This window comes from Schistocerca nitens, chromosome 5 (genome assembly GCF_023898315.1).
Source record: "Schistocerca nitens isolate TAMUIC-IGC-003100 chromosome 5, iqSchNite1.1, whole genome shotgun sequence".
Taxonomy (NCBI): Eukaryota; Metazoa; Arthropoda; class Insecta; order Orthoptera; family Acrididae; genus Schistocerca; species Schistocerca nitens.
Window position 1 is genome coordinate 351,977,305 of NC_064618.1, and position 27,821 is coordinate 352,005,125.

The 27,821-nt window shown below is 42.0% G+C and overlaps 1 protein-coding gene across 1 annotated transcript in view; it reads right to left on the reverse strand.

Moving 5' to 3' along the window:
• Positions 1-2,241: 2,241 nt before the first annotated feature.
• The window catches only part of LOC126260795 (trypsin alpha-3-like), a 76,143-nt gene continuing 50,563 nt past the window's right edge, over positions 2,242-27,821 (reverse strand). Inside the window, exons 4-7 of the mRNA XM_049958134.1 lie at positions 19,628-19,769; positions 11,242-11,355; positions 10,726-10,872; positions 2,242-2,435 (exon numbers count right to left, since the gene is read on the reverse strand). Of these exons, the coding sequence (XP_049814091.1) occupies positions 2,289-2,435; positions 10,726-10,872; positions 11,242-11,355; positions 19,628-19,753 (534 nt within the window). The 5' untranslated portion in view covers positions 19,754-19,769 and the 3' untranslated portion in view covers positions 2,242-2,288. The remainder of the gene's footprint in view (positions 2,436-10,725; positions 10,873-11,241; positions 11,356-19,627; positions 19,770-27,821) is intronic.

The window sequence follows — 27,821 nt, forward strand, 5'->3', positions numbered from 1 at the left end:
TTGCACCTCTCCCCCTTTGTTCCCCATCTTGAGAAGTCATTGCTCGCTTAGCAATTGCCGAAAAAATTAGCTATCGAGGTGAAAATTGATCCTCAGATTTATTGGCTAATTAATTAGGCATGCTATACTCCAGTGATTGCCGCCACCTGCTTCGTCCCTTCTCTGAGATTCAGAACCTATTTTTTGGCATTATTCAAATACACTCCTGGAAATTGAAATAAGAACACCGTGAATTCATTGTCCCAGGAAGGGGAAACTTTATTGACACATTCCTGGGGTCAGATACATCACATGATCACACTGACAGAACCACGGGCACATAGACACAGGCAACAGAGCATGCACAATGTCGGCACTAGTACAGTGTATATCCACCTTTCGCAGCAATGCAGGCTGCTATTCTCCCATGGAGACGGTCGTAGAGATGCTGGATGTAGTCCTGTGGAACGGCTTGCCATGCCATTTCCACCTGGCGCCTCAGTTGGACCAGCGTTCGTGCTGGACGTGCAGACCGCGTGAGACGACGCTTCATCCAGTCCCAAACATGCTCAATGGGGGACAGATCCGGAGATCTTGCTGGCCAGGGTAGTTGACTTACACCTTCTAGAGCACGTTGGGTGGCACGGGATACATGCGGACGTGCATTGTCCTGTTGGAACAGCAAGTTCCCTTGCCGGTCTAGGAATGGTAGAACGATGGGTTCCATGACGGTTTGGATGTACCGTGCACTATTCAGTGTCCCCTCGAAGATCACCAGTGGTGTACGGCCAGTGTAGGAGATCGCTCCCCACACCATGATGCCGGGTGTTGGCCCTGTGTGCCTCGGTCGTATGCAGTCCTGATTGTGGCGCTCACCTGCACGGCGCCAAACACGCATACGACCATCATTGGCACCAAGGCAGAAGCGACTCTCATCGCTGAAGACGACACGTCTCCATTCGTCCCTCCATTCACGCCTGTCGCGACACCACTGGAGGCGGGCTGCACGATGTTGGGGCGTGAGCGGAAGACGGCCTAACGGTGTGCGGGACCGTAGCCCAGCTTCATGGAGACGGTTGCGAATGGTCCTCGCCGATACCCCAGGAGCAACAGTGTCCCTAATTTGCTGGGAAGTGGCGGTGCGGTCCCCTACGGCACTGCGTAGGATCCTACGGTCTTGGCGTGCATCCGTGCGTCGCTGCGGTCCGGTCCCAGGTCGACGGGCATGTGCACCTTCCGCCGACCACTGGCGACAACATCGATGTACTGTGGAGACCTCACGCCCCACGTGTTGAGCAATTCGGCGGTACGTCCACCCGGCCTCCCGCATGCCCACTATACGACCTCGCTCAAAGTCCGTCAACTGCACATACGGTTCACGTCCACGCTGTCGCGGCATGCTACCAGTGTTAAAGACTGCGATGGAGCTCCGTACGCCACGGCAAACTGGCTGACACTGACGGCGGCGGTGCACAAATGCTGCGCAGCTAGTGCCATTCGACGGCCAACACCGCGGGTCCTGGTGTGTCCGCTGTGCCGTGCGTGTGATCATTGCTTGTACAGCCCTCTCGCAGTGTCCGGAGCAAGTATGGTGGGTCTGACACACCGGTGTCAATGTGTTCTTTTTTCCATTTCCAGGAGTGTATTTCATGTCTCTCTCTTTATCAGGCTGAACGAAACGGTCGTTGAGACTTCTCACGTTGTGCGTGCGTGCTAGACAAGTTTCTCATATACAATCGCAGCTCACAAGGATTTTTAGAGGGGTGTCGATGATCTTCGCTGAAAAACAACGTCGCTCTGAACTCGAGACAAGTAGCACATTGAATCTCCATTTACCAATTATCGATTTCATTTAATGAAGTATTTAATTTCAGTTTAAAAATTCTGTTCCCCTTTTGCCTGCTTAGGATACTTGTATCAAAATCTTAACCACACTGTTTGTGGGCCACTCTTTTTATGGGTTGTATATCGGTGCTGACCAATACGTGTACAAGTAAAACCGAAAGAAACAATAAGCAGTACAGTAATTAAACATGTAGGAAATCATGGTCAGGCAACACCAGGGTTTCAGACCGTCCTTTTGGTTTCGCCTTGAAAAACCCTTCAAAAGAAAATCTTCAGGAGTAGGTCACTCTGACACTCTTGTCAGTGCTTATTGTAGTCAACACGGAGCAGTGTACATAGATTTTTTACAGTTGGTTTGATTCTTTCTAGGCACAATGTGGAGAGCAAAGTAGATTTTATTTCTTGAGGCTTAGTATTGTGGTTACTATAGTTCACAGAACGAAAAAATCAGGAAGCTTTCCACCTCAAACTGCGTTCTGATTGATCCAGTCGACGTAATAGGAAACTTCAGTAAAGACCCCTGGCGAGTCTGCAGTGGCACAGTCGTAACCACCCCAGGAGGTAATTCCCACCTGCTGCCCGTTCACCAGTAGCGGACCACCACCATCTCCCTGAAAAAGAAAGAAATATTCTTAAAGTTATTCACATATTGTAGAACACTTAAATTGTCCTGGAACGCTGGAAATGAACCTAATGCCGTCTTTTGAAGACTCCGTGCCAGCGGCTGATCCAAGAAACAATCAAGCGTATGCCTAGGTACAAGCAGACAAGCATCGACTGCCGTGGCTTATATCTTGTTTAGCAGTTTATCAGCTCGTTCGTACTTCGCTATCTTGTTCCCCATCCGTAATCCTCATCACCACATCTCAGTCGAACAATAAGCACGATATTGGCTGTAACAGAACTCAAAATCAATAGGGTTCCAATTGTTGCTATTATGCTGAGGTATGAAATGCCATAAGACTTAGTGCCCTGCAGTGCTTTAGAAGAAGATGAAGTTTTAGTATTGAGGTTAGATCACATCTTCAACATTAAATTACAAATTCCTGGTAGAAAGTAATTCCTTTTTAATTTTTTCAGTGTGAGTGAAACTCAGTAAGTCTGTACAAATTTCTAAAATAATTAAACACAATCAGGCATATCCCATTCAGATGTTTGGTGTAGATTTTTATGAGACATAACTTCGCACCTTTCACGTATATACGTGACCTTACGAACAAAACAGGAATCACAAAGTATCTTGAGTTGATATTCTGTTGCTGCGAAACTAGAAAATTACGCGTTCTTTTCTTTTTATCAGTCTTCTGAATGGTTTGATGTGGCCCGTCACGAATTTCCCTCGTTTGCCAACATGTTCATCTGAGAATAGCTCTTGCACCCTACGTCTTTAAGTACGATTTGTTGCACGTATTCAGGCCTCTGCATTCTTCCACACTTTTTATCTTCTGCAGTTCCTTTTAGTACCATGGATGCTTTTCGTTACACCGACAGTTGTTTTGACCTTTCGATATGCTAATTCAGTCCTTCCCGCGATCATTTCTATTTCGATTTGTTGACACATTTCCTTCAGGCATTTCGCCTCGTATTCCACGCAAATCCTATTTATTTCATTCCTAATTAAATTTATATTTCTATATTCCAGTATTTCCCCTGAGTATTTCTGTACTTCCTTGTTACGTCGGTCAATTAAAGAATTTCCCCTATTACGCATGATTTCTCTGTAGTTGCCTTCCTTGTACCTACGTTTGTCTGTTCAACATTTGTAAGTGATGTTTTTAGAGGGATCCACTCTTCTTCAACTTAACTGCTTACTGAGTTATTTCTTATCGCACCACACTCATGAACTTCAAACTGATTCTTCCAGACAATTCTCTTAAAACTGAATTCACTCTTCGTCAATACAAAATAGTTGTCACAGTCGGTATTTGTTCCTCGGAACGTTCTACAATTTAGTATCTGAATCTGGAATCTCTGCGTGAGCATTATTTAAGCCAGCTGGAACTTCCCCTTGCCTTCGGATATTTTCCAAATATACCTCTTCCTCCTGTGATTCTTGAACCGTGTAACTAGTTCAAATCTGTTACAGAACTCAATTAGTCTTACTCCGCTCTCATTTCTACTACCAAACCCATATTCTACCGTATCCCTTTCTTCTACTACTTCCTCTACAACCACATTCCAACCCACATAACCATTAGATTATCATATTCCTTTACATATTGAATCACCCTTCGAGTGTCCTCATATACTTCTAGTACACCCTCTCATTCTGCTTGCGACATTGATATGTATACCGGAATATTGGTTTGCTACTGAATCTGATGAGAACAGGCCTGCCACTGAAATGTTCACATTAACCCATTCTGTGCCCCATATCCCTATTCATAACCAATCCTACTGCCGTTATTGCATTTTCTGCTGCTACTGATATTATCGTATGTTCATTTGACCATAATTCTCACGTTGTTTCCATTCCACTTCACTGACCACACAGTACATGTAGCTTTCCTTTTCAGATTTTCTAGCTTACATTCAACGTTCCAATTTTAAAAGCTCCAGGCAGCGACTCCTAAAGTGTTATCCGTTTATTAGCTGTACCACCTGCTTCTCATGTCCACCTTCCCCTTGGCAGTCCCCTCAACGATATCCGAATGGGGGGCTGGGATCTTTTGGCGATAGAGAGATCAGCATGACCCTATCTCAACTACATGTCACACATCCTGTGGGTATCCCGACTACGCTTTTAATGTACTGTTCCCCACTGACTTCTACAGCCTCATAACGTGGGTTATTGCTGAGTCTTCAGCCTTTTAAACACAGTTTCCTGCCAAAAGGGCAAGATAGTGCCCAGACACTGTGTCCTTTCGTCCATTCGGTTTGACAAGGCCGTTGGCAGAGCGAGGGTGACGTCTAATACCGTTTCCTACGATTTTTATTCAAAATTATGTAGTGGCTAGGTTCTAACCCGTGACATTTGATGTTTTGACTCCTAGTCAAAGACGCTCCCCAGAACGTAAGGTTACATAACCATAGACGAGAGAATAGACACTATTACTTCAAAGCATGTAACATAAATTCGAAAACTAAATTCCTAAAATTCTCAGACTTCAGTAATATCCTGTTGTGTTTCTATTCTTGATTTTGTTTTCTGGTAAATCTCACGACTTGTAAGAAAAGTAGCTGTTGATGCAGTAAGATTTTATAATGGGGTGTTATGGCCAAATGCATTACTAGCCTAGAGCGTCCAAATACCTGTTCCTGAAAGTGTCTGCAACCCTGTGTGTAGCTGAAGTACGTTCCTCAGTGGTTCATAGAACAGTGTCTGGCTCTTACTGCGGCGCCCCAGAGGGACATACAATTAGACTCTGTGTATTCTCTTTCTTGAAAACTGTATCACTGTGTTGAAAATACTTTCAGTTTAGTCACCTTAGCTTAATTCCGTCTCTCAGTAAGTGAATTTTTCTCCCGGAATGAAAAACATACAACAACGGAATTACCTGTCTCAGAAGTTGGGAGATACTGCCCTCAAAATATGAAAATATTTTTCTATTGAAATAGGCAATCGCTCATTACGTGGTTGCCAAATATGTATAAAGTTTTAAATATTCTTCTTTAACAGCCAAACTTAAGACCAATATTGTTTTTAGGTCAGCTATAAATTCTCTAAAGTGAAGTTACTGTACAGTAACGGAATGAAATTTTCAACACCAGGAAGGAGCTGTGCGGCAAAAGCGGAATTTAGTAGACGTGTCCGTACATCTGAAAGATGATGCCTTTTCACTCTTTGCTCCAATCGCGTAAGAGTGGAGGTAGTAGTGCCACTATGAGGATGCAAATCAGTTTTGCTTTAAATACAGGCTGTAACAGTGGTGAGCATTAGTCACCTTTAAGGTTTCATGTGAAAAGTTAATGATGTCAGAAAAAATACCTTTTAAGGCTACATAGACGCCATTGTCAACATCTCGCTGAGTTGAACGAGAACCTGTAATGTGAGGAGCTGGTTGTTCCTTCTGCGGTATTGCAAACAGGCTAGGCAAGAATGTAGGTAATGTATATGATTAACGGCAGCGGTGATCACGATAATATGTGGTCACAAGCAGACTAGGCTCTGGATGGCTACGTGGTATTACCGAGAGAGAAGAACATCGTCTTCCGTATAAGACCCTGGTGCATCGTACTGCATCTGAGCAGCAGTTGGCACCGCAGTGACACAAAGAACTGTTACTTCAAGGACCGCTCCGAACTAGGCGCCTTGTAGCGTGCATTCTATTGACCGCAAGGTATCTCCACTACCGAGTTCAGTGTGTCAAGTGAGATGTCATTGGAGGGCAGGATGAAGGTTTTTTTGTGTTTTCTAATGAAAGATGATTCTTTCTTAGTGCCAGGGATGGCCAAGTGTTGGTAACAAGGATGCCAGTAGAGCGCCTGCAACCAACCTCTCAAGGTGCTAGACACATTGGACCTACATCTATGTTTTGGTCAGAGTTGCGATTTTCTATAACACCAGAATCACCATTGTGGTTACCCCATCCACTCTGACTTCAGATCTTTGCTGTCCTTCATTAACACCATTCCAGGGCGTATTTCTAACCGAATAACGCTCACCCGCATGCCGCTGTTGTAACCCGACATGCTCTTCGGAGTATTGACATATTGCCTTGGCGTACACGATCACCAGAGCTGTGTCCAGTCGAGCACATACGGGCCATTAAGGAGCGACAACTCCAGCATTAATAGTCGTACTGACTGACCAAGTGCAATGGGCATTGAACTGCATCCTACAAACTGACTTCCTGCATTTGTACAACACAATGCATGCGCGTATGTATGCTTGCATTCAACATTCTGGCGGCTACACCGGTTGTTAACATACCACCATTTCACAATCGCAATGGATTTCCTCGCTCTTACATTAACTTGCGATCTTGCAACGCTAATCACACAAATATATTTCCCGGAAAGAAAGATGAATTTCCGAAATTTCATTACTCTAAATTAATTACTTCTGATGGTGTGACTTGTTCCCATCAGTGTATATACTCCATTTCCCTGTTACGTAAAAATCAGTTTATTTTAAACTGGTGAGAGTTTTCACATTCCATTTTTCATATTTCATGTGAAACTGTAAACAGAATGCTATACCAAAAAGAGACCCCACCATCTTCATGTTTTCAATATTTTCGATATAGGATTACATAGCTTTTTGCGCTGCTTACTCTTACGTCGTATAAATGGATATATCAACGTCTTAATATTTCACAACTGGAAACCCCGACTATTTACTTCGTTGTCAATTTCATGTTATACTCCCGATCCCACTCTTACGTTTGTCTATGGATACATGAACCATGGACCTTGCCGCTGGTGGGGAGGCTTGCGTGCCTCAGCGATGCAGATAGTCGTACCGTAGGTGCAACCACAACGAAGGGGTATCTGTTGAGAGGTCAGACAAACGTGTGGTTCCTGAAGAGGGGCAGCAGCCTTTTCAGTAGCTGCAGGGGCAACAGTCTGGATGATTGACTGATCTGGCCATGTAACACTAACCAAAACGGCCTTGCTGTGGTGGTACTACGAACGGCTGAAAGCAAGGGAAAACTACAGCCGTAATTTTTCCCGAGGGCATGCAGCTTTACTGTATGGTTAAATGATGATGGCGTCCTCTTGGCTAAAATATTCCGGAGGTAAAATAGTCCCCCATTCGGATCTCCAGGAGGGGACTACTCAGGAGGACGTTGTTATCAGGAGAAAGGAAACTGGCGTTCTACGGAACGGAGCGTGGAATGTCAGGTACCTTAATCGGGCAGATAGGTTAGAAAATTTAAAAAGGCAAATGGATAGGTTAAAGTTAGATATAGTGGGAATTGGTGAAGTTCAGTGGCAGGAGGAACAAGATTTCTGGTCAGGTGAATACAGGATTATAAATACAAAATCAAATAAGGGCAATGCAGGAGTAGGTTTAATAATTAATAGGAAAATAGGAATGCGGGTAAGTTACTACAAACAGCATAGTGAACGCATTGTTGTGGCCAAGATAGATACGAAGCCCACGCCTACCACAGTAGTACAAGTTTATATGCCAACTAGCTCCGCAGATGACGAAGAGATTGATCAAATGTATGATGAGATAAAAGAAATAGTTCAGATAGTGAAGGGAGACGAAAATTTAATAGCCATGCGTGACTGGAACTAGATTGCAGAAAAAGGAAGAGAAGGAAACGTAGTAGGTGAATATGGAATGGGAGGAAGGAATGAAAGAGGAAACCGCCTGGTAGAATTTTGCACAGAGCATAACTTAATCATAGTTCACACTTGGTTCAAGAATCATAAAAGGAGATGTATACATGGAAGAAGCCTGGAGATACTGGAAGGTCTCAGATAAATTTTATAATAGTAAGACAGAGAGTCAGGAACAAGTTTTTAAGTTGTAAGACATTTCCAGGGGCAGATGTGGAATCTGACTACAATCTATTGGTTATGAACTGTAGATTAAAACTGAAGAAACTACAAAAATGTGGTAATTTAAGGAGATTAGACCTGGATAAACTGACTAAACCAGAGGTTGTACAGAGTTTCAGTGAGAGCATTAGGGAACGATTGGCAAGAATGGGGGAAAGAAATACAGTAGAAGAAGAATGGGTAGCTTTGAGAGATGAAATAGTGAAGGTAGTAGAGGATCAAGTAGTTAAAATTACGAGGGCTAATAGAAATCCTTGGGTAACAGAAGAGATATTGAATTTACTTGATGAAAGGAGAAAATATAAAAATGCAGTAAATGAAGCAGGCCAAAAAGGAATACAAATGTCTCAAAAATGATATCAACAGGAGGTGCAAAATGGCTAAGCAGGGATGGCTAGTAGACAGATGTAAGGATGTAGAGGCGCATATCACTAGGGGTAAGGTAGATACTGCCTACAGGAAAATTAAAGATACCTTTGGAGAAAAGAGAACCACTTGCATGAATATCAAGAGCTCAGATGGAAACCCAGTTCTAAGCAAAGAAGGGGAAGCAGAAAGGTGGAAGGAGTATATAGAGGGTCAATACAAGGGCGATGATCTTAAGGACAAGAAATGGAAGAGAATGTAGATGAAGATGAAATGGGAGATATGATACTGTGTGAAGAGTTTGACAGAGCACTGAAAGACCTAAGTCGAAACAAGACCCCCGGAGTAGACAACATTCCACTAGGACTACTGACATCCTTGGGAGAACCAGGCCTAACAAAACTCTACCATCTGCTGTGCAAGATGTATGAGACAGGCGAAATATCCTCAGATTTCAAGCAGATTAAAATAATTCCAATCCCAAAGAAAGCCCGTGTTGACAGATGTTAAAATTACCGAATACTAACGCGAATTCTTCACAGACTAATGGAAAAACTGGTAGAAGCCGACCTCGGGGAAGATCAGTTTGGGTTCCGTAGGAATGTTGGAACACGTGAGGCAATAATGACCCTACCACTTATCTTAGAAAATAGATTAAGGAAAAGTAAACCTACGTTTCTAGCATTTGTAGACTTAGAGAATGCTTTTGACTATGTTGACTGGAATACTCTCTCTCAAATTGTAAAGGTGACAAGGGGAAAATACAGGGAGCGAAAGGCTATTTAGAATTTGTACAGAAACCAGATGGCAGTTATAAGAGTCGAGGGGCATGAAAGTGAAGCAGTGGTTGGGAAGGAAGTGAGACAGGGTTGTAGCCTCTCCCAGATGTTATTCAATCTGTATATTGAGCAAGCAGTAAGGGAAATAAAAGAAAAATTCGGAGTAGGTATTAAAATCCATGGAGAAGAAATAAAAACTTTGAGGTTCGCCGATGACATTGTAATTCTGTCAGAGGCAGCAAAGGACTTGGAAGAGCAATTGAACGGAATGGGCAGTGTCTTGAAAGGAGGGTATAAGATGAACATCAACAAAAGCGAATGAAGGATAATGGAATGTAGTCGGGTAATGCTGAGGGAATTAGATTAGGGAATGAGACACTTAAAGTAGTAAAAGAGTTTTGCTATTTTGGGAGCAAAATAACTGATGATGGTCGAAGTAGAGAGGATATAAAATTCAGACTGGCAATGACAAGGAAAGCGTTTCTGAAGAAGAGAAATTTGTTAACATCGAGTATAGATTTAAGTGTCAGGAAGTCGTTTCTGAAAGTATTTGAATGGAGTGTAGCCATGTATGGATGTGAAACGTGGACGATATATAGTTTAGACAAAAAGAGAATAGAAGCTTTCGAAATGTGGTGCTACAGAAGAATGCTCCAGATTAGATGGGTAGATCACATAACAAATGAGGGGGTACTGAATAGAACTAGAGAAAGGAGAAATTTGTGGCGCAACTTGACTAGAAGAAGGGATTGGTTGGTAGGTCGTATTCTGACGCAACAAGGAATCACCAGTTTAGTATTAGAGGGCAGCGTGGAGGGTAAAAATCGTAGAGGGAGACGAAGAGATGAATACAGTAAACAGATTCAGAAGGATGTACGTTGCAATAAGTACTGGGAGATGAAGAAGCTAGTACAGGATAGAGTAGCATGGAGAGCTGCATCAAACCAGTCTCTGTACAGAAGACCACAACATGGATACAAGTAATATACATACATCTGATTCGTCCTGATTACAAGTACGAATATAATTCCCGACTACTGGTTTGCCTCTGCTCAGCTTTGTGATGCTATACTCCATTTCTTCTTACATTAACTTTTGTAGTGAGTTACATATAAAACATTAGCATCGGTTTGAAGTTTATACACGGAGAATGGTTACAGTTGATTAATAAAAAAAGAAGAAGGACAATGCGTAGTGAAAATCGAGGGAACACCGTTCACCTGCCTGACACAGCAGACGTTTGAAGTCAGAAACTTTCAGGTAGATTTATAAACGAGGAAGAGAAAATACGACCACTCACCCCACATTCTCCTCTGTCGGCTTCTCCAGCGCAGATGTTGGTCTCCCTCGGGGACATGAAGTAGTACTCATACGTTGCCGCGCAGTCTGCGTCCGACCACACAGGGGCGTCAACCTTTAGCAGGGCACTGGCGACGGATGTGGACGACTGAAACAAATAGGGTGTACATCACTGTTGTATGTCATCACCGAGATTGTCTCACTCCCAGCTGTTACCATCATCATCGTCATCATCATCATCATCGCCGGCCGCGGTGGTCTCGCGGTTCTAGGCGCGCAGTCCGGAACCGCGCGACTGCTACGGTCGCAGGTTCGAATCCTGCCTCGGGCATGGATGTGTGTGATGTCCTTAGGTTAGTTAGGTTTAACTAGTTCTAAGTTCTAGGGGACTGATGACCTAAGATGTTAAGTCCCATAGTGCTCAGAGCCATTTGAATCATCATCATCACCGTGAAGTACAGTGCGAGGTGTTCTGAGGCTCACTTCGTCGTTATCCTCGTAACATTAGTGAACTCACCTCGGTTGTTCCCCAGCCGACCACGGTGGCTGTGGTGCCGGGAGACGTCTGCTGGCCGGATGACGGAAGAGAGACCGCCTGTATTGTCGACGAGAACGACAGCGGTTGCGCCAACTGCAAGAAATGAGACCTCACTGTCAGCTAACAACCACTGGGAAACCTCAACTGTGCGTTAGTAAAAACCTGTGTAACCGATCTTCAAATACATTATATGTTTCGACCTGGCCTGGCCTGGCCTGGTCACTATGTCAGCGGCAGCAGTGTCTTCGCTTACATGGAAAATTAACGAACTGATGCCAAAGAAACTCCTAATACATTGATTTTACAACGAGAAAGTTAATGACCTTTTGAAATTCTAATTACGAGGTAATCTTCAAATTCTTATAGATGTAGTTTAGCTTCTTGAGTATGTAAACTATTTCTTCGATGCTGCGTGTGTTATCAACATATCAACTGTAATCTTTGATTTTATCAGCACTCTGCTTGAATTAAAAAAAAAATCCTTTTCCATCCAGCTAAAAAATATGTTCACAAGTTTGCCCATAAGGCAGTTTCCTATTGCTAGGTTGTCTTTTTATGTTTACACTTGAAAAGAAATTGTACAACAGCACTAACTGTAATGTTACAGTCAACTACTATGTTTTGGTCACACCAACTTTGCCATATTCTAATCAGTTCCTCCTAAAAATGAGTATTGCTTCTGCTAATGGGAAGTTTGTGTGAATGCTTAATCTCTTTTGCTAAGTCTTGCTAGTTTCTAAACATAAATTTAGTATCAAAAATGTATATTAATCAAGCTGTTAAGATTCTTTAAAAAAAATACTCAGGACTAACTTTGCACTCAATAATGGACGAATCATTGGTTCCTCCTTATACAGGGTGAGTCACCTAACATTACCGCTGGATATATTTCGTAAACCACATCAAATACTGACGAATCGATACCACAGACCGAACGTGAGGAGAGGGGCTAGTGTAATTGTTTAATAAAAACCATACAAAAATGCACGGAAGTATGTTTTTTAACACAAACATACGTTTTTTTTTAAATGGAAACCCGTTAGTTTTGTTAGCACATCTGAACATATAAACAAATACGTAATCAGTGCCGTTTGTTGCATTGTAAAATGTTAATTACATCCGGAGATATTGTAACCTCAAGTTGACGCTTGAAACCTCCGACGTTCAGTTGCGTGTTGTAACAAACACGGGCCACGGTCGGCGAGCAGCATCTGCAGGGACATGTTTATGATGACGACCGTGTTTACGAGTGTCGCTGTAGAGCACTGTTGTGGTTTGGTCTAGCTGTCGCAGTGTCCGCATAGAGCGCTTGCTGCAATTGTTATTCTGCATTCGTCTCCGCACGCAGACCAACTGTAGTACACCGTGTTACCAGACGTCTGTGATAGTGTAGTGTTGTAGGAACTGTGACCATGGTGTGTTCGAACTCTGAAAAGGCGGAGATGATACTCATCTATGGCGAGTGTCGACGAAATGCAGCTGAAGCCTGCAGGGTGTATGCAGAACGGTACCCGGACAGAGAGCATCCAACGTGCCGCACATTGCAAAACATCTACCGTCAACTGTATGCAACAGGTATGGTCGTAGCACGCAAACGGGTCCGTAACAGGCCCGTCACAGGAGAAGCGGGTGCAGTTGGTGTGTTAGCTGCTGTTGCCATGAACCCACACATGAGTACACGAGACATTGCGAGAGCCGGTGGACTGAGTCAAAGTAGTGTCATGCGCATACTGCACCGTCACCGCTTTCACCCGCTTCATGTGTCGCTACATCAGCAATTACATGATGATGACTTTAATCATCGAGTGCAATTCTGTCAATGGGCATTAACATAGAATGCGTTGCAGTTCTACCTGTTTACCGATGAAGCGGGTTTCACAAACCACCGGGCAGTGAATCTACGGAACATGCATTACTGGTCCGTGTCAATCCTCGCTGGCTGAGACAGGTAGAGCGACAGCGACCGTGGACTGTAAATGTATGGTGCGGAATCATTGGCGACCACCTCATTGGTCCTCATTTCATTGCAGGGGCCCAAACAGCTGCAACATATATCGCATTTCTACAGAATGATCTGCCAACGTTGCTCGAAAATGTCCCACTGGAAACGCGTCGATGTATGTGATATCAGCATGATGGTGCACCTGCACCTTCCGCAATTAACACTAGGCTGACCCTTGACAGGATGTTCGACGAGCGTTTCATAGGACGTGGAGGACGCATAAATTGGCCAGCCCGTTCTCCTGATCTTACACCTCTGGACTTCTTTCTGTGGGGTGCGTTAAAGGAGAATGTGTACCGTGATGTGCCTACAACCCCAGAGGATATGAAACAACGTATTGTGGCAGCCTGCGGCGACATTACACCAGATGTACTGCGTCGTGTACGACATTCATTACGCCAGAGATTGCAACTGTGTGCAGCAAATGATGGCCACCACATTGAATATCTATTGGCCTGACATGTCGGGACACACTCTATTCCACTCCGTAATTGAAAACGGAAACCACGTGAGTACGTGTACCTCACCCCTCAATGTAATGTACATGTGCGTCAGTGAAAAAGACCAATAAAAAGGTGTTAGCATGTGGACGTAAAGTGCTGTTCCAGTCTCTTCTGTACCTAAGGTCCATCACCGTTCCCTTTCGATCGCTACGTAATTCGGTGCTCTCCGATGCACACGATCGAACAGCGGAGGAGTCAACGTTAGGTTACAATATCTCCGGATGTAATTAACATTTTACAATGCAACAAACGGCACTAATTACGTATTTGTTTATATGTTCAGATATGCTAACAAAACTAACGGGGTTCCATTTAAAAAATCGTAGGTTTGTCTTAAAAAACATACTTCCGTGCATTTTTTATGGTTTGTATTAACCAATTACACTAGCCCCTCTCCTCACGTTCTGTCTGTGGAATCGATTCGTCAGTATTTGATGTGGTTTACGAAATATGTCCAGCGGTAACGTTAGGTGACTCACCCTGTATATCTTTGGTGCAACCCTTAGTCTTGTTGTTTCGGGATTCATAATTACACAAACTTTAATTTCCTTTCCCGTGAAAATAGAGCTGAATTTAAGCATTTTTTTATTTGTGCATGAAATTTATTTGTTGCATCCTCGTCAGGGTTTTCTTTATGAAAAATTCATGTTTTTTTTTCTTTTATTGGTCACTGATAATGATGACCATGGTATTTTCCTATCAACAAACGGTATTTTCTCATGCTTAATCCCTTAGACTCATGACGAAATCACTTTAGCGAGGGAAAAAATTTAAAATACACTGTCATGCAATACATCTGAAAGGAAACAGATAGTTTAGCACATATGCTCCACACTACTAAGGTTCGAGTTGGTTTCTGTACTGAAAACTCGTTAAATTACAGTATACATCATAAAATGCTGAATGAACTGCCTTTCATTCAAACTGGCATTTGCAAAAGATATAGAGGAAATTGCAATAAATTATACTCACGGCAAATGGAGATCAGTTTTAACAAACAGATTAAAGAACACATCGCAAAGAGTGAAACAAATCGTTAATATTTATTATCCATCTGAGAGGAAACAGCCACTACATGTCGGACATAAAGTAAAACTTAAACACTGCACAGACTGGGGGGAAACCATGAACATATTGGAAGAGCAAGACATTTAAGGACATGTTTCAAAATGGGCTACCACAAATGTTAAATAAGCACACGCACATGTAAAATACTTTTAAAGGATTTTTCGCCAGTTCTACTCGTAGTTTTGGTTCGGTGTCAATAGAATAACATGAGGGACTGTTTTTATGTGCATGAATTCAGTCGGTATTTTTTGCAGAGCAGCACTGTGTTTCTAAGCAGGAGTGGATTTTTTACTTATACTGCTGACTAAATTGTTTAATTTTAATGTACTAGTTTAGTGAAAACGAACCCATGAGACAGTTTTAGAAACGTCTTACTAAGACGACTATTACACACAGCAATAATGAATGTCAATGATTTTAGTATTATGCAAATCTCCAAACAATTTTAACAGTTCACAGATTTGTGTTTTGCTGCTTTATGGTTAGTGTACTGGCGACGTGTGTATCGATCATATTTAGAAGTGGCATATAATCAATAACAAAAAATAAATAAAATGTTTAATGACACTTCGAAACATCTGCGTAGTGTCACGAATAATTTATTCTACTAGTAATGGCTGCAAGTAGTTTCAGATTACACTATGTAATATTTTATTAAAAATTTAGTGCAAGTATGCAATGCTGTACCCACATGACTTTAACTCCCTGTCACGATAATCTCTGGCTTCTGCAAAATGTCATGTTAAGTGTAATCTTTGTAAGACGCTCATTTCCCGCTTTTCTGCAACAGGTTTTTTTATGTTTGACGAAGCAAAAGACACATTGTGCTGTTAAGTGAATTTGAAAGGACCAGGAAGATAGCTGTTATTGCGTTTACTTCCGTGAGATGATGTAGAATCTGTGCTTTGAAGTGCGGTGTGATATGAAAGACGTATGACATTCGACATTTGTGTGTGTGGGAACAGGTGTATACCCCACACAAAAGAGTGAAACAGGTTTTAAATGTGATACACACATCACCAACACCATCTGAGTAATTTAACGACAATTGTAATATGAAGCATAACGAAATTTATCAATATGTCTTATCTGTTTACTGTTCACAGATGTCTGAAAATGGTGTAATAAAGGCAGCTGGAATAATAACCTACATTGGCTTATTAAAATTGATTCTACTTTCCGAACTTCTGTGTCATTCTGTATTACATTCTTTTCTATGTATTGGTAATATACGATCTCCTGATATAACTGGTTTAATGGCCTGCTTTTTCTAATAATTCTCACCACACGATACTGATATTTTTATGCCCCAGATGCAAACTCAATGGTGTGCCAGCAAACCTAGGCTGCTTTACATATATTATTTTAAGACGTAATCCTTCTTCATTTACTCAGTCTGAGAACTCCTGCTGGGATTGCTTAGATTAGCACCGGTGATAAAGCGTCAATTTTCAACTCTGATTTCTCATAATTGTGATGGAGCCGCATGGGAGCTGTTGCAGCGATGTACATATTTCTCGCTTTATTTTCTTCAACTGAATCAGTGCTTCGTTTCTCAGGTCGTGTTGGGTTGGATGTGTAAAATGATATCTCAAAATTACTCGAGTAATTTCATTCATAATTATCAAAGCATCCATAATGCTTTACCCATTTCTAAAGTCAACTTATTAATATGGCAGAATAAAAACCGTCTTTTGTGTGTAGCTGACATTTTAGAAGATACTGTTAAATTACTAAGAGAAGACTAGTAGGTCTGTAGTTTCTGTGCTTTCTCTTTCCTTTTTTTATAAAGTAAATGTTTACAGCACAATAGTAGGTTTTTGGATATTGTCTCGTTTCGCCGCTCTGTAAGATCTTTCCTTATGATTTTCCTCCACTTTTAGTAATTCCTGGAGAACGGCCATCATCTATATTGGTCTTCATTTCTTTCCTGAGTGACTAATAATGCCATATACTTTTCTATCTGGAAATATTTTGTGTTTCCTTCTTTCGTCAATCAGTTACATACCTTTCTCTATTACTCTCAATTTCCTTACAGTTAACTGTCTTTCACCCACGTATATCCTTTCAACATCGACGATTACCCTTTACAGAGCTGCCCCTACATCTTTGACGTAATTACCAACTGTGGTATTCATCATTGCAGAATCTACAACGGCAAAAGCTTCACTTGCACATAGATACTAGTTCAATATTCCACATTGTTTTACTCTGATTATCCTCAACAATTCTGTTCAATTGCAGCCCACTCTTCCTCATAAAATATGATCTGTGTCTGTATCTTCTCCAATATCTGATATCTGCACCACGATTAAACGCAGCTCTTATCTTCCAGTTTCTCACCGCGTTTACAGCGTATCCTCCTCCTCCTCCTCTTATGACTTTTCAGCTGTATTTTCCGATATTAGTGTAATGTATTGCAGGAGTTGAGGAACTCTCTCTCCTTGCATTCTTACTATAGAGCCTTTTTTCTAAGGTAAGTGACTTCTGCTGCTTAGACTACTACAGGGTTCCAATACCCATGATTATTAGATTTCTATCTCCTTTGTATGATAAATTATTCGTTCACTTTCCTCACACCTCTGTCTCGTCATCTGCTCCTTGAAACGTTAGCACATATGCCTGATCTATTGTTGTTAGCACTTATTTGATTTCGACTCTAGGGAGAATAATCCTTTTGCGGAATTGTCCACAGTTACTCACTTATTGCCCTACCTTGCTACACGAATGAAATCCTCCATTTTCATACCATTCAGTGATATTTTTTATGTCACCCCAAGTTCGGCTCGTTCCTGCTATGTATCTAGTTTTATCATCTGCATTTAACTTTTCACATTTCCTGATTTACTTTCCTCTTAAAGATTTATGATGTTGCATGTTCCAACTCATGGAATGTTACCTTTTCGTTGGTATTCCGTTCTTCTTCTCATCGTCAGTTCCCCTTGCCAGTCCTCTCACTGCGATCCGAATGCGAACCTCCTACATATAACCAACCAACCAATCGAACAGTGACTGTTTTGGAATCTTTGGCCAATGGATACCGATAACTTCTTCTGTTAGCTTCCAGATATCGAGCGGATATCAGTTTTCCATTCCTTACTGCATTCTAATCCAGTTGATCAAAGTTGATTCTTCCTCCTTCCGGGACATTTCCCATTCAAAGGGAACGATAGTGCTCTGCATGTCTATCCGCTCCGCCACCCTCAATTGATACTACTGTCGTTCTCACGATAATGGTGACTTCTTACACCGGAAATTTTGTACTGCCGTAGCTGATATATTTCTTCATCTTATGGAATCTAATCCACAAATGACGACCGCTGGATATGCAATGTAAGGCGCTAATGCCTAGATCACGTTGCATAGACGATGTGTATTAAGCCTTAAGAATTCTAAATTAAGACCAAATTAGTATTGAAAAGAACGCAACAGTACATACTATTAAGTAGTGGTCCAAAGAACTACAACAATAATACTATAACACTGACGGAAGGAAACGCGATACCAAAAAATAATTAATGTCGTATATCAAGTTTCGGAAATACATTTGTGTATGTAACACTGCAAGATTGCAGGTTAATGTAAGCAGAAGAAAAGCCATCGCAAATGTGAAATGCTGGTACAGTAATAACCACTGTAGCCGACAGAATATTGACTGCATCCATGCGAACGTGCATGCATTGTGTATTACAGGTGCCGATTGTCAGTTTTTGGAACGGAATTCCATGCCTGCTGCATTTGATCGTTCAGTACCGGGGCGGTTAATGCTGGTTGTGGATGACGCTGGAGCTATCGACCGATGTTGTGCCATATGTGCTTGATTGGAGACAGATGACACCATCAAGCAAGCCACGGCAACATGTCTATATACTGCAGAGCACATTGGATTACAACAGCGTATGTGGTCGAGCGTTATCCTGTTCTCATTTCAAATCGCACGTCAGACCATAACTCAGAGTGTGGGTCCAGTGTGTCTAGCACACAGACGGGTTGGGTTCAGGTCCTCATCTGGTCTCCACAGCCAGTTTTCATCAGAAATCACAACAGATCTCCATCCTGTCCTCCAGTGACCTCTCGCTTCACACCACTGAAGTCGCCAAAGGAGGTTGTTTGGGGCCAGAGGAATGTACGTTACAGGGCATCTGGCTCGATGTTGTCTTTGAAGTAACCGATTTGTAACAGTTTGTTTTATCACTGTGATGCCAATTGCCGATCAAATTGCTGCTGCAGGTGCAGTTAGACGCATCTTAACCATAAGTCAATGTTCTTCCCTCTAGATGGCGCAACACGAGAGCCCGAAGTCCGGTCTTTTTGTAACCTTACATTCTCGTGACCACCGCTGTCAGCATTCATGTTCAATGGCTGTATTATTGCCAAGTCTTCCTGCAGTATGACAGAAGAAACATCCAGCTTCTCGTAGCTCTATCACAGAATCTCGTTGAAACCCGGTGAGATGTTCACAGTTGTGACTTTGTAGCCTTAAAGGCCTTCTTGACTAACATCAACTAATCATGTCCAATCCCAAAGGTAACGAACGCTCACGACCGTTACAGAATATATTTAAAGCAAAACTGATTTGCGTCCTCATTCGACTGGCGGAATCTGATTATGCACCATCTTCCAGATATAGAAACACGCCTGCTAATTTTCATTTCTGTCGCACAACTCCTTCTTGGTGCTGCAGTTCTTTTCAATTTAGAAATGATAAAAATAAACCTGTGAGGAAGAGTAATTGCTAATTGTATGCTGTATCCCAGGAACGAAACAGGGTTGTGCCAGAGGGAGAGTTTACCTTGAGCAGGGCGATGTCGTTCGTGTAGGCCATCTCATCGAAGCCCTCGTGTACGATAACGTCGGTTACTGCCACCACCTCGCCAGAGTCGGCGCTTGACTGGGTGGTGCCGGCGTGGACGTACATGGCCTCCACGGTGTACCTGAAATAAAAAGAAGTCGTCTGCATCTCTACGCTGCTACAGGATTGTTTGACTTTTCCAAAAACGAAAATTTAAACAGATATCCAAGTCAAATTAACGGTGATAGTTTCTTTAAATCTTTTAAGACGTACAGAGGTTAGCGATGCCTCAAGAGGCGGTAAAACAAACATTCTAACGGAAGCTGTTTAGTACCTAAAACAGAGGCTTCGTTATGTAGAATATTTCCCGTATTTTCATGTTCTACTGTGCCATAAGGGAAATTTTCGTTGCTAATTATACGATGGCGAGTGACTTAACTGCTCCTTATAGAATCATCAAGAGAGGCTTCCACAGCATCATAACTATAGTTATACTAAACGCTCACAAACCGTTCAGTTTTCCAAAATATGATATTTACTATAGTCACAAACTACCAATCTTACCAGTATCGTTTTTGTCCTACTCTAGTTTTCATGCACCATGTATTATGCACTCGACTACTTCTAATTTATGTAAGTAACAGATCACTCAGAATTTACAGCACCTGGGCGAGCAAAGTTGTTGTATCGGATACGTATAATTAAACACCTGTACCTATTATATCATGGAACCAAATAAGCGACAGTTACACAGTGAGGGCAGTCATTCAGTTATGTACCATTTATATCAACTTGTTAGCGGAACATTAATGGTAGGGCCAGTTTAACGCCAAATGAAACAAGCAGCAACGACTCAATCCAAGTATAGAGGACAACCGTGTTACATATTAAATAACTAATGTCGCCCTTGTATGGCTTTATTAATAAGATACTCGTATTTCGTAATACACAAAAATGTGTGTTTCCCTCCCAGACTCTTACGTAAAAATTTTGACCACCTTTAATAACTTTCAATAACTTTCACGGTAAATTTCTAGAAATTTACCTACATATTGTTGATTTTTTTCGTTGTTGAAGTGTCAGTATATGAGCATGTATAACTTTTGTGTATTTATGTTCAACATTTTCCCGTGGAAATTGTTATAACTTGTAAATTATGCAACAACTGATTTCCGTTTCAAACTAAAAGTTAACGAAATTTTATATTTTCGTTCTTTTCAGTTTAACGGACAGTGCATTTTTATTGAAGTTAGAACAAGACAATAGAAGTAGTTCTTTGTGCTCTCGCTAAAAGCTTTGAAAAATCTTACAAATTATCTGGAATGGAAACAGTTTTTTCTTTGAATTCTTAGTACAGCAATGAGATTAAGAAATTTGTCACTCCTACAGAGGACTGTCAATGTAGAACTTATTTTCAAAGAAAAAAAGCAATTTCCATTTCTTTTTAAACGACTCACCAAGTGCGTGTGGGAAAGACAACAGGTAACTAATGTGTGAATAGCATTCTCGAACTGGCTCCATGATTCTAAACAGTCACACTCTTTTCATGTTCATCAAACGTACTTCCTTGTTAGCCGTTTAGTCAGAGCCAGTTGAATGCCCCAGTGCAACGCCTCAAACACCGGCCAACGGGCAGCCAGCTCAGCGGTGTCAGCGAACGCTGGCGCTTCCAAGTGAGGGATGTCGCGTGTACTCTCGTCGCATGAGCGGCCGACCTGTCTATTATGCCACACCAGGCCATCGACCCTGCTCCAGGTGTTTCAACGCGACGTCGATATTGGGCGCCCTCGCAACTCTCAGCACATGGAAACGATATTGAAACCAGCAGAACCAGTCATACAGCTGGGCCATCCGATGCATAGCCTGCGTCGGTTGTCATCGCATCTATGACAGTCTCTACCGGCCCGCAAAGTCAACAACCGCTGCCTGAGTGTCCTGGTCAGTCTCTGAAGTAACTGTGCCTCAGAAATACTCAGACGAGAGAAAAGCGCTTATAGGTTCTGCTGCAATTGTAAATTTGTAAATCAACCAAAGGCCACTAATGCTTACCCCGTGCCTAATATGACAGAGACATAAAACAGTATGCCGGCCGAAGTGGCCGTGCGGTTAAAGGCGCTGCAGTCTGGAACCGCAAGACCGCTACGGTCGCAGGTTCGAATCCTGCCTCGGGCATGGATGTTTGTGATGTTCTTAGGTTAGTTAGGTTTAACTAGTTCTAAGTTCTAGGGGACTAATAACCTCAGCAGTTGAGTCCCATAGTGCTCAGAGCCATTTGAGCCATAAAACAGTATGGGGCAATGCCGTTAATTCACCACCTTAGGTTTACTCAGCGCTGACACCAATTAGAAGTGTCATCAGAGGATCGGCCTATAGCAGTATTTTCAGTCCCATCTGGACACTTGCAGTGTCGTCGGTTCCATTTCGTTCTGAAAAAAGCGCTAGGGACTTTGTACCGCAAATAAGACTGAGTTCTAAGAGGCCTGAAACCAAAGCACTACCTAGTATATCTAGATGAGATAACAGTGCACTCCAGGGACATCCAGGTGCATATGGTGCGTCTGCAGAAAGTATTTTGAATGGTCGCGTGAAACACGGGTGACCCTGAGGTTAGAATAGCCTCACTTTTTACTGCAGGAGCTTCGCTATCTAGGTCCCATTATTGAAGAGGGCGGGGTACGTACTGACCCTCCGCTTATGCAAACAATAAAAGAAGTACAATCATATCTTGGGATTGCGAATTTCTGCAGAAAATGTATTCCAAGATTCCTGAGGCAGAAAGACCCCTTGCATATTTGTTAAAAAAATATGTACAATTTAACTGGACTCCGTATCGTGAAGAAGTATTTCAATGACTAAAATAATTGCTAACTACAAATTTCTGTTCTTATTCTTCCAGACTATCGAAAACAGTTTATCTTTTACTGTGACTCGAATAGCCATGGTCTCAGCTGTTTTCTGAGCTCTCAAGTGGATGGAAAGGAACACCACACAGGCCGCAGCTCGTGGTCGTGCGGTAGCGTTCTCGCTTCCCGTGCCCGGGTTCCCGGGTTCGATTCCCGGCGGGGTCAGGTATTTTCCCTGCCTCGTGATGATGGGTGTTGTGTGATGTCCTTAGGTTAGTTAGGTTTAAGTAGTTCTAAGTTCTAGGGGACTGATGACCATAGATGTTAAGTCCCATAGTGCTCAGAGCCATTTGAACCATTTGAACACCACACAGCCTATGCTTCCTGGCAACTGAATTATGCGGAAGAAGCTATTCAACTACGGGAAAGGTCACGCTGGCAGTAATTTTTGGTGTCACATATTTTTGTTGCTATCTGCGTGGCAGGTGTTCTCAGGTCACAAGAGATCTCGCCGCTCTAAAATGTCTTCTACGATTAAAGTATCCAACTAGTAGGCTAACCCTCTTTGCCTTAACGCTTAGCATATTGGATTCTGTGTTATTGTATAACCTGGAGAACATGTTAACGCTGACGGGTTAACCCGCAAAGTACATCTCATAGAATCCATAAGAACTAACCTGGAGATAGGCGCAGATTTCCGGGCGCCAATCCGATTGTCAGCGATTAATAAAAAACATGCAGTTCAGCTCTGATGACGGAGTGCTTTACAAGCGAACACGGTGTACTACTGTATAGTTGTACCAACCTGTTCACGGAACGAAGTGTTGAAGCGAGCCCATGATTTCATCTTAGCTGGGCACAGCAGACGACGAACCATGGACCGCCAGGTTGTGGAAAATTACTGGCTTCGACAGAGGAAACGCTACGTAAAAAACTGCATCCGTTGCGTTCAAGACCCGAACTGAGTCGCCAACGAATATGATTGCCAAGACAGCCTGATCCTGAGGAACGTTCCTAATTAATTGACCTCGACGTCCTTGGCCCTTTCGCTCAACGCCAGCAGGAAACCAATATGTACTGAAAATAAGTGATCACTTTTCGCTTTACTTGACCATGATCGCCACACCAAACCCACAGGCAGACACAGTGCGTCACACTTTCGTTAACTGTTTCCTACTGAAATTCATCACACCAGAATCAATAACAACAGACCAAGTCAAGAACTTGAAACGTGAGCTGTTCAAACAACCTATGTCGACTATTGCGCGTTAAGAAGTTGCGAACAAGCACTCTTCACTCGCTAGCGAACGGTCAACAACAGAGAGAAAACACAGGACATTGTGCAAAATGCTGTCATTACGTGAATAGTAGCCGCAACAACTGGGACACGCTCTGACAACATATCGTGAGTTTGTGTAATTAAAACTCCATGAAGACGCGGGTCTTTCACCTTTCGAGGTAGTTCTGGAAGATAAATGCCTTCCCCCTTAGAATTATGTCAACGTGCTCCAGGGGAGGACGTATTATCTCTTCAGGACATTACTAAATGGCTAGAAGAGATATGACATCACGCGAAAAATATGAACTCAAATACTCTAGAAACACAGGTAAACGCTCACAATAAACAAACAAAATTACCCAAACATCATATGAAGCAGTAAGTTGTGCTACTTAACAAGTAGCGGACGGGAAAACTAAGAAGTTGATTCTGCGGAACCGAAGATCCTCTCAGGTAGTCTAAACGACATCCGCAGTTAATGACAAAGTATAACTCCCTATCCAGATCACTGTTGTCCTTATGAGAAAAATCCACCAGTTTCATGGTTACCCAGAAGCACTGCCTCAATTGTCGGCAGCTCCTTCCAAAGGAGGAAGAGAACTGGTAATGGAAGTAGAAGACAGAAAGGTATAAATAAGCCAATGACACAGAGTACACCTGAGAGTGTTCCAACACGCATCCATCTTAAGAGCATAAGGTGGTTTCAAGAACTGAATGTCTGTAAGTAATTAGCGATTAGGTATTACGGTTATACTTGTGATGTGTTATTTCTGTGTGAAAGGTTCACAGGGAATATTTGCTTGTAGGTAGTAGGTTAGGGTACTATCAGTGCAACAGTAGCGTGTCTAATTCAAATCAATTACTGTGTTTAGAATGTTAATACAGAAGTAGATAAGAAGATATTTTGTAAGTTGGTAGTAAAAGACTGACTATATGTGTGACACTCTTTGGGGTGTAACTTCAAGGTTGGAGATTCCTTACAACGGACGTTTTCTAGGTCAGTTATGTCACTTAAGATGATGAGAGATTTGGGAAGGTACTACTCTCCACTATGGAGTTACTGCACTGCTGAGCTGGACAATTCACTATTCACCCCACAAATCGAAAAAAAAAAAATACACCGTACATGAGTAACAAGAATACACTATGTTTCTCTTCGAGAACCCAATCATTAAATGCCACAGGGATATTTTTACAAGTGAAACCGATTTTCAGTACCAAAACCGATTGCAGCTATTGCCACCTACTAAGACAAAGCACATTTCGGCAGCGCTGAGCGCATATGCCTAGAAGGTACGGACTGCTAATGAACGGTACGCAATGCGACATTTCAGTTCCCACATTCCGTTTACCTGCCACAATTATCGGGACCGTAAACTGAGACGAAACAAACGCTGTATCATTGTAAGAGATACAGAAGCCGGCGAGTGTGCGAACACTTAGCTCAGTTCACTAATATCAGCGACACGTTGTCATAACGCACCTGTATTTAAAATACAAAGGTTTGCACCATGATTCAAGAGTGAAATTAAAAGTTAAAATAACTTTTCCAAACTTCGGCAGTGTATGCTTAAGTATCTTAATGCTAACATTTTAAAGTCTCAGAATGTTGAAATGAATATGTTAGTCAAAATAAACGATCCCAAGAAAAAAGTGACACTATATAATAAAACAGGAAAGTTAAGAACTGTTCAGAATACGTAAATGTATGTCACAATTAAAAGTTACAGGTCTCAACTTGATCAGAGCTATATTTCTGTTAAAATCGGCCTTTTTACGAAAAACTGAAGCCGTTAAATATCAGTCTCAGAAAGCTGAAAATACTTATGTAGTCTCAGTTGCATATAAAACCTTAAATATACGACACCACTAAGCTACCTTTATCAGTTTTCAAGTTATTTAGTAAAAACCAAATTTTGGACGAAAACGTCCTTACTCATGGTAGATTAAGTATCATTTGTATTTTTAATAGACTGCTCTATTTATGGCACTCAATTATTTTCATGAAATAATATTGCCGTACCAAGTTTCAAGACTGTACTGTAAATAGCAAAGGTTACAAGAAATCTTTAAAGAGGCAATTCAGAGGCAATGCTCTAAAGTCTGTTCTGTTCTAAAAATTCTAGCCGGCCAAGTTTCAATGCTGTCTAGCTAAAGCTTCTTCAGTAACTCGAGCAAGCTTAACTCTAATTACATAAAAACTAACAGATCGTAAATTGTTAAACGACAGAGCTATCAATTAATGCGTATCCAAGAAAGGTGCCATTTACATACCAATACCTACGCCTATGGCGGTTGGTGGCAGATGATTTGTTTGGCGATTCACTGCGCCCCCGCATAAATACAGCGAAAGACCTAGTAGCAGGACACATGTCGCATCGAGATATCAAACTCTCCGCGTCGGTCAAATGCCGGCGCTCGTTGTGTCTCGGATGACGCCAAAGCTGGGCAGACTTGAATGCGCTATCAGCAAAAGTAGCAAGTAAGCTCGCGAGGACTGTACACCGTCCTGTACAGCTTGGATTTCAGGTAACTGTTTATGTGCCGCCCGCAATATTGACAAAATCGCGTGGGAAGTGACGAGATTTTTTTCGACTCTTAAGGCGAGCAATTAACTTTTAGAGATTAGAAATCAGAGCGATAGACCATTTCACTTGGAACTTCCCCTAGGGGTCGTATCTGAACTGTTAATAGTGTTGTTTCCGATAAGAATGGTAGTTACAGCACTAAGACTTATATTCTGTGCATGTGAACTTTTACCGAGTATATCGATGAATTGGAAAGTAAAACTTTTATTTACAGTCACAGTTCGTCATCCTGCTGGCTAAACAGCACGTAGGAACATCTTCTTTCAGTGTGCACAAAGAATAACGTGGACTTGCAGACTGGAAATTATGGTCAGTGTTTTCTCCATCGTATTTTGGGTGACCGCAAAATAGTTTTCAGCCTCTTATTGACGGCGAGTTAGATGGAAATCACGCAGAGACAGTTTAAGGGTTCTTCCATAATGACAAAACGAAGAAAGACCATTTGATTATTACTAGCCGTCCCACTTATGGTGCACCCATTGAGAAACTGAACTGTGAAAGTGATCGGTACAAAACAGAGAACTCGGTAGGCACTTACAGGATATGGTAGTGAGATAAGCCTATAGCGGCAGGAGAACAGTGTTCTGATTTTTTCGCGAGTGTGGAAGCTAAACTGTGAATGTTAGCCACAGTAGCCGTGAACGTGACACAAGGAGATACGAAGACGACACTGCTTTACAGCTATCACCGGCGCTCAGGTTAGAAAAAGACGGCACATCATCGCGGAGCTGCGTGGATCTGCAAGTTACCTGCAACCTATCGTGCGCACTCAGCGGTGCCCTTGTCCACTTCGAGTTACGGCAGTAGGCTAAACCCACCACAATAGCTACTGTTGCTACCTGCGTTACGTCGCAGCGTGTTGCATCGCATCTTGTGGTACACCGAACCGGCATTGCTCGTCCAGGGCAAAAGTATTTGTTAATTGCTTCTAACAGGCTATTAAAATGTAATCTCCCGGAAAGTATGACGAAAAAGTTGAGGTGTAACCGTTACCTATCGATGAATCCTCAGAATTAGAAACTGAAACTATGGAGCCTGTTTCTGTCAAAGTAATACATCCAAAATCCGTAGGTGATTTGTCAAAAGTAGAATCGGAGATAAATTTCAATGTTACTGCGAAGTTAGGACCAATTTAATGATGGTGTAATTGAGGTTGAAGTCAAAAAAGGAACAGTGGAATTAATTGAGTTACCATATAATGAAGCTGAGTTCAATATTTCTGAAATTTAGCCAAGTCATGAAATGCCAGGAACTCCTTTAAAAGCGGTTCAAATGCCAAGTGGCAATATAGAGGCACCGAACTGGAAGCAGATACTGTGTTCTAAATTTGAATCATATCATAAAGAACTGAACTATAAGATGATATATAGAAGTAGATAGTTAAATGGTAAGATTGATCTAGTAATAAAGAATTAAGGAATGAAGTTAACTCAAAACTGAACAATTTAAATTATAAAATTTGTTCTAACTGCTGTGTTGGCAGA